This window comes from Ruditapes philippinarum, unplaced genomic scaffold (genome assembly GCF_026571515.1).
Source record: "Ruditapes philippinarum isolate M1 unplaced genomic scaffold, ASM2657151v2 ctg3064_1_1_1_1, whole genome shotgun sequence".
Lineage (NCBI taxonomy): Eukaryota > Metazoa > Mollusca > Bivalvia > Venerida > Veneridae > Ruditapes > Ruditapes philippinarum.
The window spans coordinates 182,501-198,188 of NW_026864571.1; the positions used below are offsets into that span (position 1 = coordinate 182,501).

The window sequence follows — 15,688 nt, forward strand, 5'->3', positions numbered from 1 at the left end:
TTAAGTTTAAATGTATTTTCGCGTAGTCATTTTAATCATTTTTTGCATTTGTTTAATATTTGGAAGGAGAACATTGGAACAGGTTCATATATTGTACTCATAAACAGATAAAAAACGGTATTCAGATATTCTGTTTGTTCAAACTTGAACACATATCATTATCGGTTCAGTTACTGGTAGATAAAAAGAAATGCCATTGTTCAAATATCTAATGTATGCGTATCAAATGGTTCAATTTAACAGAATTGTCTAGACATCATCTTCAGCGCAGGCACCAGACAATCGTATCCTCTCTATATATAAAATCTTAGTATTCGAAATTATTTGGAGATTGTAGTTAGTAGTATCCAATATTCAATATTCTCAGAAGGAGCTTAATATTTACAGAACAAGTTTTAATTGATTTTTTTCATCTCTTTCATCATTTTAGTGGATGCTATTATGAAAATGGTTCACATGTAAGAGATTTAATGGTTTGACATTATTTTTATTATATATCTAAATACTTACCTATATTTCTTCAAAGTTAATCACAATCTAAAGTGTTGAAATGAATGTACAATGTATGTATGGATTTTAACATATACACTGAAGATTTACACTTACATTATTCTTTGAAGTTTGTATGGATTCTGAATGGAAAATATATTCTAAATTTTAATGAAACCATTTATTAAACAAAGATATTTAGAACACATGCATAATTTCCGTAAGCACTATTAACCACACCCTCAAAAAGCCAACCCCACCCACCGCTCACAAAGGTATTACTATATGTTTAAAAAATATAAATTATACACATACCTGTAATCAATTTATTTATGCAGTATATATGTTAAAGTTAATTGTATCTTAAGTATGGGTTAATGCTCTTAGTAAACATTTACAAAATTAAATTGGTCAAGAACAGCGCAGGCAATTAGGTCTTTGATTTTTTTTAAAGTTTATTTACTAGACTGATAAATAGTTAGCCGATTTACTAAAGTAAATGTGTTACGATTCATTTAAAACATTGTTATCCTATTGGACAGCAAACAATTTGGAACACTGCCTTACAGAAAGTAGGTGGATCTTCTTTATTGTCCGCTGGCTTACGAAAGGTCGGTGGGTATACATTGTTCTTTAACACCCGCTGGCTTACGAAAGGTCGGCGCTGGCTTACAGAAGGTCGGTGGGTATACTTTAAAACCCGCTGGCTTACAGAAGGTCGGTGGGTATAATTTAACATCCGCTGGCTTACAGAAGGTCGGTGGGTATACTTTAACACCCGCTGGCTTACAGAAGGTCGGTAGGTTATACTTTAAAACCCGCTGGCTTACAGAAGGTCGGTGGGTATACTTTAACACCCGCTGGTTTACAGAAGGTCGGTGGGTATACTTTAACATCCGCTGGCTTACAGAAGGTCGGGGGTATACTTTAAAATCCGTTGGCTTACAGAAGGTCTATGGGTATACTTTAATGACTGCTAGCTTACGGTAAGTCTGTAAATCTATTCTTATTTCCGCTGGCTTGCAGAAAGTCGGGGATCAACTTTAATCTCCGCTGGCTTACAGAAGGTCGGTGGGTATACTTTAACATCCGCTGGCTTACAGAAGGTCGGTGGGTATACTTTAACACCCGCTGGCTTACAGAAGGTCGGTGGGTATACTTTAATGACTGCTAGCTTGCGGTAAGTCTGTAAATCTATTTTTATTTCCGCAGGCTTGCAGAAAGTCGGGGATCAACTTAATCTCCGCTGGCTTACAGAAGGTCGGTGGGTATACTTTAACACCCGCTGGCTTACAGAAGGTCGGTGGGTATACTTTAACACCCGCTTGCTTACAGAAGGTCGGTTGGTATTCTTTAATGACTGCTAGCTTGCGGTAAGTCTGTAAATCTATTTTTATTTCCGCTGGCTTGCAGAAAGTCGGGGATCAACTTTAATCTCCGCTGGCTTGCAGAAAGTCGGTGGATCTAATTTTATGTCCCCTGGCTTACTGAAGGTCGGTGAATCTACTTTAATAGCCGCTAAAGGACAGTTTATGTGCTTATATATCCATATATCCAAATATTAAATATGTGCTGGTTTACAGAATGACGGTTGGTTTAGTTTAATGCCTGTTGACTAACGAATGTCGGTGGACCACTGGCTAGCGAAGTGTCATCATAGTGACCGCTGGCTTACGGAAGACCGGTGAATTTACTATATAGTCTGCTAGCTTGCGAAAGTCGGTGGAACTACTTTAATTGTCCGAAGTACACTGGAGTCCGCTCGAGTCTGTAACCTTACGACCATCAGCGGTGTTTACCTCCACGAACAAAAATGAAAAATCATTGACACCGTATGACTAGCTTTGTTGGTGTTGCTATGAAAATATGAAAATCGTTCAATTTGTTTTTAACTTTACAGAACAGAAGCAGGTGTAAATATTCAACGATACTGGTGAATGTACTTGTACGAGAGTTCAATATTTTGACATCATTCTTGTTTTGCACGAAAAGGCACAGAGGAATGCTTAAAAAGACTTTACATCACCAGGACATTGTGAATGCTTATGTTTCATAGCTTTACGGACATTTATAAAGTAAACACTCATAAACTGATCATCAAAAGTGTATTCTACCTGTTTTCTGTAAACAAACATTACACAAAGAAAGAAACATACACGATGACGCTGTGAAATATTTAAGAATCCCTATAGTCATTTTATTTGTAAATAACTGTTATTACTTTAGAAAAAACATAAATGATATTTGTATGAATATAACGTCTTTAACAAAGAACAGTGTATTATTTGAAATTTTATAATTCATTTACTACAAAATCATAATTACATTGTATTTGTGAGGCACTACATTTTAATGGTTTGCGTCCGGATCCATTGAAATTTTATTTCGCCTGCTGTAAGATTATTTTTTAATTACTTTATGTCTATTTCTATAAAAAACAACATAAACATTTAGTGCCAACTAATTAATAAAAAAGAATTCACATTAACCGTTGCTGTAATGAAATGAAAATTGTAAGATGAAAAAGAATTGTTATTAAGATTGTTGTAAATTCTGACAAAACTAATATGTACATAGATATATAGCTTTGAAGTAAGTCTGTCACATTAAAATTTTTTGATTTTAGTTTTATTTTGATAATAATTTCGTGTTTAATTTCAGTTTTTAGTAGAAACATTATCTCACGTGAGCAACGGTGAACTTTTACAGAAAGAATATCAAAGTTATTCTGTAACTGTTTTATCGCATGGCCATCACGACTTTTTTCCTTTCTCGTTATATTTGCTTTAAATACCCATAGAAATACACCCATTAGATGCCTGGACATAAATAACCATTTGACGAGGTAAGTTGATGCATTTTTTCTTAATGCGAAATATTAATCATCCTTCCAGCTCATTTTCAAAATATAATTAAGGAAACATCGTCGATAAGATCCCCGGTGTATATTTCAGAGATATATCTTAAAAAAAAAAAAAAAAAAAAAAAAAAAAAATCATAATATATCCTAGATGATATTTTTTATGATTTGGAATGATTCTTTGGAAACGCTAAACTTTTTTATAGATTCCTTAAATAGTTTCCACCCGAATATTAAATTCACTTACAATATTTCTAAAAGTTCGGTACCTTTTCTTGATGTTTCTGTATCTAAAGACGTAACAGGAAAAATTGTTACCGATATATTTTGCAAACCTACAAATATGCATCTGTATTTAGATTTTACATCCTCTCATCCTTTATCATGTAAGCGTGGTATCCCGTTTAGTCAAGCTAAACGTTATAGACGTGTCATTTCCGATGACGGTACTTTTAAGCAGTCTTTAGATACGTTAAATAGATATTTTTCTGATAGAAATTATCCTAAAATCTATTATTGAGAAAGCGTTTTCTAAAATTGAAGGCATGTCCCAAAATGATGCTCTAAGTCCTGTCGTTAAAAATACTAGTTCAATAATACCTTTTACTGTATGTTTTAATACATCTCTGCCTAATATTGGTGAAATCTTAAATAAATATTGGGATCTATTACTTTTGTCTGATAAGGTAAGCGTTAAAAATATACATACCAAGTTCAAACCTATTTTAGCATACAGACGTCCTAAAAACATTCGAGATTATCTTATGAGAAGTGCTTTACTTGATCGCACATTTTTATCTAGCCAATGTTTACGAAGTAGATGTTCACATTGTAACAATAAATTGTTGGTTCCCAATTTAATAGCAGCATAACAGGTAGTTCTTTTAATTTACACAATGATGTTAATTGTACTACGCGTAATGTAATTTACCTCATTACATGTAAAGGCTGTAAAAAGCAATACGTAGGTCAGACTAATCAAAATGTATCATGCAGAATGAATAAACATAGATTTGATATAAGAAATTGTGACGTTAATCCAGTTTCACATGTTGCGATCCATTTCGGATCAAACGATAATAAGTGTTCATTGTCAGATTTTTCATTTTTACCTATAGAAATTATAGACAACAACATGGACCGGTTATGTAAAGAATCTTTTTGGATCCATAAATTAAATACTATGATTCCAAATGGACTAAATAATAAAGTATTGTTTGATTTATAATAGGTTACATGAATATTAATATGTTTGTCTATTATCTTATTTTTATTAACACTGTCTAATAGACATCTGTATCACTGTTGATCCATTTTAATTCATGTACCAGCTTTATTTATAGCATAAATATTTGTTTCTACATGTTATCATAGTTTTGCCGCTAAACGCCATAACGTTTTTCGCGCGTTTAACGCGTGTTCCGTTATGACGTCGCTTCCGGTAATTTTATTATGTTTTGCACTGATGAAGGCATATAGCCGAAACGTTTGCAATTAAATTAAATTACTAAATGTTCGTGTTTGTGTGGCTTGTCTGATTATTTTAGAGATATATCTTGTACGCGTATTTTTAAAACTAACGACCATGTAGTGATTTTTTTCTTAACATTATTTCCATCTATTAATAATTACGCTTGAATATTATATTCATACGTGTAGTGATTTACTGAGTGGCTTACTGGCCAGAATCTCCTGTAAAACGAAGGCATTGTTTAAAGTAAAATAAAAAATGAATAATTTGATCATTGTTTAAGATTTGTCCTCGGGGTCAGGATGCAGAAAATGGCGATTACTTTCCACTGGAGTCAACATCTTTATAATAACTGTATTTTCAAGTTTTGAAAGAAAAAAAAAGATCGAGATGATATGTAAATATTTTTTTTGAAAAGTTCTGTCAACTGTGAAATGTCTTGTTTTGTTCTTTTTCAGGTTAACTCACTTTATAATTAGAAAAAAAAATTGGGCATGCACGAGAAAGTATACTGATACCTAACTTAGAGCACCCCAAATTTTTCCAATACTGAAATTTAGAGAACGCCGATCTTCAAAGGAAAGTTGTAGCGGTCATGCGATAACAACAGAAGGAGGCAAAGGGGGAGGGGGATAAGAAGGCGGGGGTGGGCGTGACTTTCTTGCTGTTGGATTAGTTTTCACCTCCTCTTCCTTTTCAATACTATCGGAAGTAACAAAATCAGTTTGTGTGATATCGTCTGCTAAATCTACACTATTGATATAAAAATGTGCAGTTTTACTAGATTTTGTCAATGACTTATTCTCGCTTTCATTTTCAAAATCTTGGTTTGATTCCGCTGTAAAAACTTCGTTTTCGTATTCAGTGGGCGTGACGACAGCCGTGAGGACGTCACATGATCTAGTCAGTGTTTGGTTGACAATAGTTAAGTAATTGCCAAACACGGTGCCTAGAGAATTCCTATGTTCTTTGGAACTAAAATTTAGTTTTTCATATGATGAATTATTATGCTTGATGTTTGGTATTTGTCTCTCTTTGCTGTTTCTTATATGAGGCGAAGTTTCCAGTCTGTCCAAATTTTCGAGAGAATGGCTTCCTCTCATAACTAACACTGGTATCTGCTCGTCACTAGATGATAATTGCGTGCAAACTTTCCTCTTATTATTTAAAAGTTTTCTCACTCCCGAGAATGGGCTACGCGGAAACGACTTTACGGCGTTACTAACATCCGGCCTTAAATGCGCCTCTAAGTCCCCACATGAACGATTAAGTCTTATTTTGGGGCTTGGTGGGAAATCTGTCGAATCGGAAGTTCTTTTCTGAAACAAACGCTTGATTTTTACAAATGGACTACTACTTCTGGGTAGAACTGAATTGTCGTCTGCGCGTAGGTCGCTCATAGATTTGCTTGATTTCATCCCATTGAATGCTTGAGGTCCATTTACTTCCGCAGTACTTTGTGGGCTTCGTGGCGTTCGCTTTTTAACGAAACGTTGTAAAGGGTTGACTGTTTTTTCTGCTGAAACTGGTTTGAGTTTTAACTGACGCACCTGCAATGGATTTAAAGAATTATCTTATGTTATTATTTATTCATTGCTCTCGGCTTGAGTCTATAGAGCTCTTTAATGTTAGTTTGCTTTTAAATCCTGTTTATTCTATTTCAAACAAGGAAAAATTAAACATGTCACATATATAATGTCGTATATACGTTATCCTTTACACTTGAGGAAACGGAACCTGTTTGATGTAGCAAGGTAAGCCTGCGCGTCCTTGCAGAGTGACCAGGTTCTATAATGTTGTGCTGACTAATCATAATGTTGAAAATTGACTGTTCCAAACTATACAAGAATATAGAAGCTTGATTAGTCTATAAAATAAATCTAATTTGAAAAATGTTCGGAAATATGAACGAGTACGTGTATAGGTTAAGACTTAAACTACGACACAATTCAATTGATATTATAATAAAATTACTGTTTCAAGCTGTAAACAGCGTGTTTCCGTATTTGTGATATATTTGAAAAGTATTCTTACTCGTTTAGAACCTTCGAAGGCTGCGTTTCTGTCTTCTGCATTAGCAGCAGACACAACTTTGGCTTTCCTAACAATACCCGGCTTTTCTATGTTCTGAGTCACAGATTTGGGCGGAGCAAACACTCTGTCACATGACACGTGCATTGTCTGCATCATACACACATTTCCTCCCTGCAAATGAAAGGAAAATAGTATTGGTAAGTTTTAATATACATATAATTCAAGCAGGCTTGATTTTTATGTTTTTGGATTTCATGTACATGTGTAATTGTATAAACTGACGGAGTTTCTTCATTGAAATGGTTTATATTAGTATTTTCAGAGTGAATTAAAATGATTTGAGCAACACAAATTGCTGTCAGATTTTATTGTTCAAATAAATTAATGAAAACTATCATTTTTTTCTCGACAGTAAATACCATTTTTTTTATTCTGTTTTACTCTGTTTTCGCAAAATTACTAAACAAATAAGAAAAAACCTTATTCTTACAAAGTAACACTAATTTTATCAATTTAGCCTGATCTTTGGAGTTTGTTTCTCTTCCAATTTGTATGCATGTAAATGATAGTATTTCTTTAACATTTTAGTTCTAAAGTACATCGAGTATGAATACCTGGTACCCATGGATACTATGAAAGCGCGTGCATTTGTAGGGACATGTGACATAAAGAAAACGAAAATAATTAAAAACTTATAGTGAACATTTAATATTTAACATACATCTAATCTTTCCAATGAAGTGTTGATTAATTTCTTTTGTAAATCGTCTGCGTCGTGTAACGCTTCTAGAAGAAGTGCACGTGCGTCTGACATTTTGTCTACCTTTACATTTGCTACAGCAAGATTATTCATAATCTGAAATAAAGCCAATTGTCAAGTATCGAAGCAAATAAACCTGAAAATTTTATGTTAAACTGTTATAATCATACCCGTTAAAAAACTCCATTGAGGTTTTTTGACCTGACGAGACTGGTAATATTTTAGAGTGTGCAAAATTTCAGATCATTTACTCACTCCGTTATTCCAGAATGATTATACTAATTGTGAAATAAGACCCATAACTGAAAGCAGTTCAATACTTTTTCATTCAGATTGGGCTAAGAATAGCACAAAAATACGATTTTCAATTTATTTCAGAGTATATTTCCATATCTTTTTTGTTCCAGTTTAACAGCTCATCTATGTAGGAAATTCAAATTTCAGTGGAGTTCCTAAAAGTATTTCGCTCTGTATAAAGAGGAAATTTTTGTTTAATAGTGTTGCAATAATTAATTTAAAACAAATTTGATGCCTTTAACATAAGAAAATAGTGCTGAACACAACACAGTAATTAAGAAAGAGAGCAAAAGGTATTTTGACTTCCATACAATATATTGAATCGCTATAACTCATTACAAAAAAGGAAAAGTTGGCTCAGATATATGGTTTATGTGTAACTTAATGTTACTTATATAATGACACTTACAAAATAAATAACATAGAACTTTTCGGGCTATGTGGGCCTTTATGGTATGAGTGGCGTTTGTTTAACAAGTAGTGGTTTATAAATCACGTACAAATATTTTAAATGTAGGACCTAGAATTTTTTAAATCACGTGCAAATCTTCCTACCTGAAATCTGTTAAGTCTTATAAGTAGACCTAGTGGTTTATAGTCTATAAACGTGTTTCCTCGTAACAATGCACGTGCCATCTCAAGGTCGGATATAGCCTCTTTCATGCTGGAAAAAATCATAATAACAGATATACATTGTATTAAGCTACATATTTATTATACATGTATATAATATAGACATTGATTTTAACAGAATTGCTGACACATCAAATTTTAATTTTAAGCCGACCCCCCACCCTCTCCTGCTATAACACATTCTAGTCATCTACAAAATTGTTTAAAAACAGTCACTTTACCACGGTGTCTATACCACGTGACTTTTTGTAAGAAAGACAGTTTTTTTAAAAATTTTTTACCATACTTTTGTAGCATTTCATTATATTATGAGATAAAGTGTAGAGCCCGCACATTTTAGTGAGGAACTCATACGTACGATATAATTACAGTCACACCTGTGAACAAAGGTTGTCCAAGGGAGGTACTGAACATGTTCTTATAGACAGGTGGTCTTTATTTGAAGGTCAGTCGGTTTTGAATGGTTTTATTCAATCAAAAATGGGTTTGCGAAGATTGGCATTTATTTACACGGTGGTTTTTTATTCTATTCTGGGGTGGTCTTAAACACATGTTTGACTGTACCGACAATGGGGTTACATATTATTCAAATGTCTTAGGTCAATATTGCTTTACAATAATTGATACATTCATACGAAATTCTTAACCCAGTGTTTATGTTATTACAGGTGTTTACTGGTATAAATCTGTAAATGACCATACCTTTAGGGTGATTTGTATTTACATGATTAATCTTGCATCTAGAAAACTGCAATTAACTATACAGTGAAAGTAATTTTCCGCCATTGTTGTCATTGTAGACAGAAACCTTAAGGCAAAATTGCCTTGTGTTCTTTACATTTCTTTTTCGGATAAACAACGATTGTCCATTTCTGACAGTAGTCAGTTCGGTAATAATAGTCCAAACTATATTTGCCCCTGGCATCCTGCTAATTAGCAAAAAAATAAGACTTTTAACACAATTATACTATTTTATTTGTCAAGCTAGAAATGACGTCCCATGCATGAAATCAAGACTTGACATGATGTCACATGTATGAAATCATGACTTGAAATGACGTCACATGTATGAAATCAAGACTTGAAATGACGTCACATGTATGAAATCAAGACTTGAAATGACGTCACTGGTATGAAATCAAGACTTACCTGTTGCGTTGAAGATATAAGGTTCCTCGTAGGAAGAAAGAGCTAAGTGATTGTCTAGTTCAATAGCCAGGGTCAGATTCTGTTAACAAAGAAAAAAATGTTTTTTGGAAGGCTGAGTAATAATAGCAGCAGCAATAACAATAAATAAATAAATAAATAAATAAATAAATAAATAAATAAATAAATAAATAAATAAATAAATAATAAATAAATAAATAAATAAAATAATTAATTAATTGATTAAATAAATAAATAATAAAACAAATATATAAATAGATAAATAAATAAATGAATGAATGAATGAATGAATGAATGAATGAATGAATGAATGAATGAATGAATGAATGAACAGAAGAGAAATTCCTAAAATGAATGAATGAACAGAAGAGAAAATTCCTAAAATTTCTCTATACGGATATTTTTTGTTTGTTGGTAATTTATTTGTTCAATGAGTGTGAACATTGACGCGTACTACAACTATACATTTTTTAAAAAGAGTTGATTTTTAAGGATTAGATATCCAATGGAATGTGTGTTTAGATTAACTTTTATAACATAAGAAAACATTTATTTAAGTAATGTGTGAAATTCGATACAATAACAAATTCTGTCTTTGTAAAACTTTTATCTCCATTACTTGCTCGTAAATTTCGGAATGTCTCGTCACTTTCCGTGAGTTTAAAAGATTGATGAAGCATTACTTTAAACAGGAGGAACGAACTTTCAAATATATTCGGAACGTCTCGTTAATTACTTATTTACCGAAGTATCACGGAAAATGCCCGAGAATTTAAGTAATTCGTGCCTTATAAGGTTTATTTTTTTATTTCCATTGTTTTCCGTGTTATTTTTGAAAGTCAAATAAGCTCTAATATGACCAAGAGTAAAACAAAACAACATTGTCACTCAAACGCATTCCAAATGAAATACCTTACGAAAGGTTACGATCTTAACCGAATGTAGACGATTTATATATAATAACAACGTTAATATACGAACCAGCTGAAACAAAATTTCTTTTACAGGTGTAATAATATCAACAGTATCAAGGTATATAGTAATTACAAGCTAATGACCTTAAAAAAATGACTTGAAAAAAGATTTTAAGTATTTTGCTGAAATGTTTTAATGATTTTTTTCAGTATTCCAACATTTGTCGAACATGACACCGAAACAAAGACAACTTCATACATAGCTACATAATTTATGTCAGTTAATGTAAAACAAACAAGAACAAGATATATTGAACGAAAATAAAGGAAGGAACCGTAGATTCAATCAACGAAAAGATTATTAAGATTAATGTGTTTTTAAGTAGTCGGGCGGACACTTAATTACAGAAAAACAGATCTTTAAAGCTTTACTGGTGGAGTGAACCTTGATCAGGCACGAGCTTTTACGAAGTAACAAACATATGACCCTCATTAGCTACCAATATACCTTCTTCACTACAATGAATTCCGAGCCATTTTTTTAAGCATTGAGGGGCTAATCATTGAACCAACCGTATGAATAAATATAATAGTTGAAACTAAACAAAACGAATACTTATATATTAAAAATGAACCGAATCTTACCTTTAATAGCTGCAAGTACGTTGTTGAGTTTGATTTCAGCACACGCCATGTTATACCGCATTCTTGCCGACAGTGTTTTTATTTTTTATAATAATTCTCTATTGCCTCATTGTAATTTCCGGAATTATGTAGTTCTACAGCGCTGTTCCATGTTTAGCAGCGTCTCTTTCATTTGCTCATGTTCAACCATCTTCAACTATGATCTAATTTTTATAAGAGAAATATCCGCAAAAAAAAAATCAAATGTTGAATTTTAACCACAGTCTTCAAACAAGTGTTTAAAATAACTTTAAGGCACTCGACAATACAGAGACAATTTGACCATTCGCCTGAGAGCACGCTGATAATTTAAATATAAAATACCGACCCGGGTATAAAAAGGGTTATACAATGTTGCATATATCTTTCTTTAAATCCCTTAGTCCTGCGATGTAGTTTCCGACATACAATTATTTTATTATACAAATAAGATCATATTTCGACTTAAAAATCATCGTGACACGACCCAGGTAAAAATAGAATCTACTGTTTAATGTCCTAAATTTTGACTTTTTTAGAAATTGGTAGTGAAATGCTAAAATAGCATAGTTAACCAAATGAGCCGTGTCACGACAAAACCAACATAATGAGTTTGCGACCAGCATAGATCCAGACCAGCCTGCGCATCCGCGCAGTCTTATCAGAATCAATGCTGTTCGCTTATTAAACCCTATAACAAGTAGAGAAACTGATAGCGAACAGCAAAGATCCTGATCAGACTGCGTGGATGCGCAGGCTGGTCTGGATCCATGCTGGTCGCAAACGCACTATGGTGGTTTTGTCGTGACCCGGCTCAAATGTTCTTGTTCATGTTCTTAAAGCGTGAAAGTAGTAAATTTCACGGCAATGTGATATTACGGTGTGCGTCAAATACCCGCGGTCTATTAAACAATTATTATTGGTAGATAATGTAAAAAAAAGATAACACGTTTTTAAGCCTTTAATTTTAAGTATTCGTTTTGGATTAACAGTGATTACCATTTTCTTACGCATTCAAAAAGCTTTAGAATATATCTGCAAAGACCTTTCACAAATATTGGGAAAAGTCAATTAATTTGACACCTCATGTAATATCCCTTTCTCCATAAATTTAAACGCTTTTTACTCTCAACATAAACCAAATAGGTATATGTGCATTAATAACAAGTATTGCAGTAATGATATAATGTTGCAATAAATGTACTAAGATAAGGTAGTCTTAAATCGAAATCAAATAGATTATCACTTTTCAACTTTTTAAAGGCACATGGTGTCCCAGAAACGAATATCTTTTTCCTTTGTAAGAAAGGGCAAACATGAATTTTATAATGTTTAGATAAAGAGCATGTAAGTTGCTAATAACCCCCAACTTATTGTGAAATTATTTCTCCCTTAAGTAGAAAAAGTAGTGTTTTGATTTCAATACAAAATACTAAATAAATATTAATGTAAATAATAACTGAAAATGCAACAGAAACAAAAGATGGTTCAGGTAAATGGCAAACAAGTAACTTTTTGGAAACTATAACGGCACCAGAAGTGAAACATGTTTTTGTTTTGAAAGTAATAACAATTTTAGGGGGGCATAATGTGCCCTTCAAATAGTTTTAATAGTTTAATAAATTCATAATGTGGAACGTAAATATATGTATATGATATACATTTCGACGGAATTCTCCGTAATTTTCCGCAATTCTCCGCAATTCTCCGTAATTGTCTGAAATTCGCGGTGTCGTGACATGTTTATTTTCAAAGGCCTTCAGTAAGATCAAAATAAAAACTGTCATACTTTCGTATTGAGATATTTCTATTATAGCTATCATAACAATCTAACATGAAAAGTTCATCATAATCTATAAGTTCCAAGCTTCTTTATATTTTATTTTTTAATTTTGAAATGTTTGCCTTTTCTTAGATTTTTTTCTTTTTGAAAAAAAAAGAACATGTAGCTACCTTAATTAATCAAACAGTTGCATTTTATTGTATATAGGCTCTTTTAAACACGGCTTCTATTATATGAACTTTTAAAAATTAGTGTTTATTGTTTTATTTTTTAATATATACCAACTGTTCAAAAACTAATACTTATCTTTAATTTTGTGTTAAACATTGTTTTTTTTTCTTTCTTTGTTATTTTGAATATTTTAGAGTAAAAAAAAAATAAAGCAAATAGTCATCGTAATATTTATTTTATGCAACACACTACAAAATACTGTATCATAGGAAAACAAATGCTAACCTGTTTTGGCTTTGTTAAACTTCACGCCCGCATCTAAATAAATCTCAGAGTATCAGGACTGTGAAAAATTGCGTGACAAAAGGCATATCAATAGAGAAGGGCGATCACCTACACATATTTATAGTTATATGTAAACCGATTTGGACAACCCCAGCAAAAATGAGCCAATCAATGGGCATGCTCTGGAGTGCGGGTAACTAATATCCGCACTCCAGTTAACGCACTGTGCATGTATATGTATACGATTTAACCCTGACACATTTTCAACAGAAAGGTCTCCAAACTATGATACAAGAAAAATGTTACTGTACATACAAACATATTCTATTAATACTCATAAATGTTTCAAACAAAAGCTTTCATGAACGGAAAAAATTATCAAAGTCTTTATAGCAACACTATTTATTATTAATTTGGCTTCTCTAATGGAAATTTCTCAGTCTGATGAATACAATCTAACTTATGTATTAGTCTGTCTTAGTAGCTATCCTGATATACACGCTCAATGTTGAATTATCAAGTTATCCTCTATGATTATTATTATTCAAAAGCATTGATAAAAAATCATGTTTCATTGCTAAATATTTAGTTACTTTGTTAAGTTGGTGGTATCATAGTGCAAGAGTTCGTCTTATTGTAAAACAATTTATAACAAACTGCTTAATTGTTAAATTGCCTAATAAAATATATTTTAAACTGCCACAGTGATAAAACGTATGATGCACAAGTCTCTCTTAAAATCGTAGATACCCTCTCGCGATTCACATACAACACAAAGTTTTATTATCTATTGAATGTCAAAGGTACAAATAGGCACGATTGGTTATTGGTGTAGCGCCGATATATGTCCAAACGTCGAAAAATGTCCAAACGACGATAAATGTCCAAAAATTGACGACAAATGTCTCAATCGCCGATAAATGTCCAAAACTCCTTTAACGATAAATGTCCAAAAATTAACGAAAAATGTCGCAACAAATTAGGTGCTCATAAATGTCCAAATCGGTTAACGATAAATGTCTCAACTTTTCATATGTTAATTGCACTTATTTCTATGATCAACAGTAATGCATCAGCCAGTTTTAAAGGTTTCCATAGGGATTAAAAGTACCGATTTAAGTAGCGTTCTCACCAGCATCCCGGCAAAGCCCAGGACCACCCCAGACGATCCGGGCTGAAAATATTTTTGCAGTCTCAATAACCCCGGTAGCACTACGGCGATACCCTATTTCCATACTTATAACAACCAGGATGAACTCCGGGCCATCCATGCAGAGTCCAGTTGAAACTACGGATAATGCAGATAGTAAATGGACGACGGATGACCTAACACGATATTCAAACGCTGTTAAGTCTTAGATCAAAGAGATCATAAAAGCTGAGATCCATGCTAGCACAGCCCCGGATGATGTCGGCAGAATCCCGGATTATCCCGGCAGAGCCCCGGTACGGTCAGATAGAGTGCCGACAATCACCGGTAGAGCTCGGGAGAGCCCTTGATCATCCTGGACGTTGCCGACAGAGTTACGGACGTACCACGGTCGTTCCTGGATCACCCGACCGACCACCGGGACTCTAGTGGGATGCTTGTGATATTGTTAAAAAGTTTAAGAAATGTATTTGAAAATAAGTTGGATACAGTCTATCTCCCTTACTATTTAAAGGGAAAAAAGTTAAACCGATGTGCATTGTACTGGTGCTTCACACCGGGCACTTAAAAGAACGAGGATCGCCTCTGGAACGGGGCGTCTTCTGTATCATGCACTATCCCCCGAAAAATAATATACTAACAATCTTCAGGGGACGTTGGTCATATGGACAACAAAACTCTTACATATTTCATTCATAAAGCGATAATGTCTTAGTACCAATTAGCATAATATTATTTATTTCCTAGTCTGTCTGTCTGTCTGTCTCTTGTTTTTATCTATATACATTATACTATTTTTGTGTATATCGAACATTTACAGATCAAAATCGCTATAATTGTGAAGTGATGATCTGTATTTTCTTTCAGGCAAAGACTGCTGACCTAAGGGTTTTTTTCGGTATAATAAAATAATATAATAATAATATCGAATATCACCCTCCTAGAATATATTCCCCGGGGAATATTTCTTATATCACCCTGGGGTACATAACTCTTACATAACTCTGTATT

At 33.1% G+C, this 15,688-nt stretch overlaps 1 protein-coding gene across 1 annotated transcript; it reads right to left on the reverse strand.

The window, feature by feature from the left end:
• Positions 1 to 5,413: 5,413 nt before the first annotated feature.
• LOC132726122 (uncharacterized) lies at positions 5,414 to 9,775 on the reverse strand. The gene is made up of 5 exons (XM_060711393.1): positions 9,694 to 9,775; positions 8,467 to 8,575; positions 7,576 to 7,710; positions 6,855 to 7,025; positions 5,414 to 6,370 (listed from the first exon to the last, which is right to left on the reverse strand). The coding sequence occupies exons 2-5, from the start codon at positions 8,572 to 8,574 to the stop codon at positions 5,414 to 5,416; spliced, it is 1,371 nt and encodes a 456-aa protein (XP_060567376.1). The 5' UTR covers position 8,575; positions 9,694 to 9,775.
• Positions 9,776 to 15,688: the final 5,913 nt, after the last annotated feature.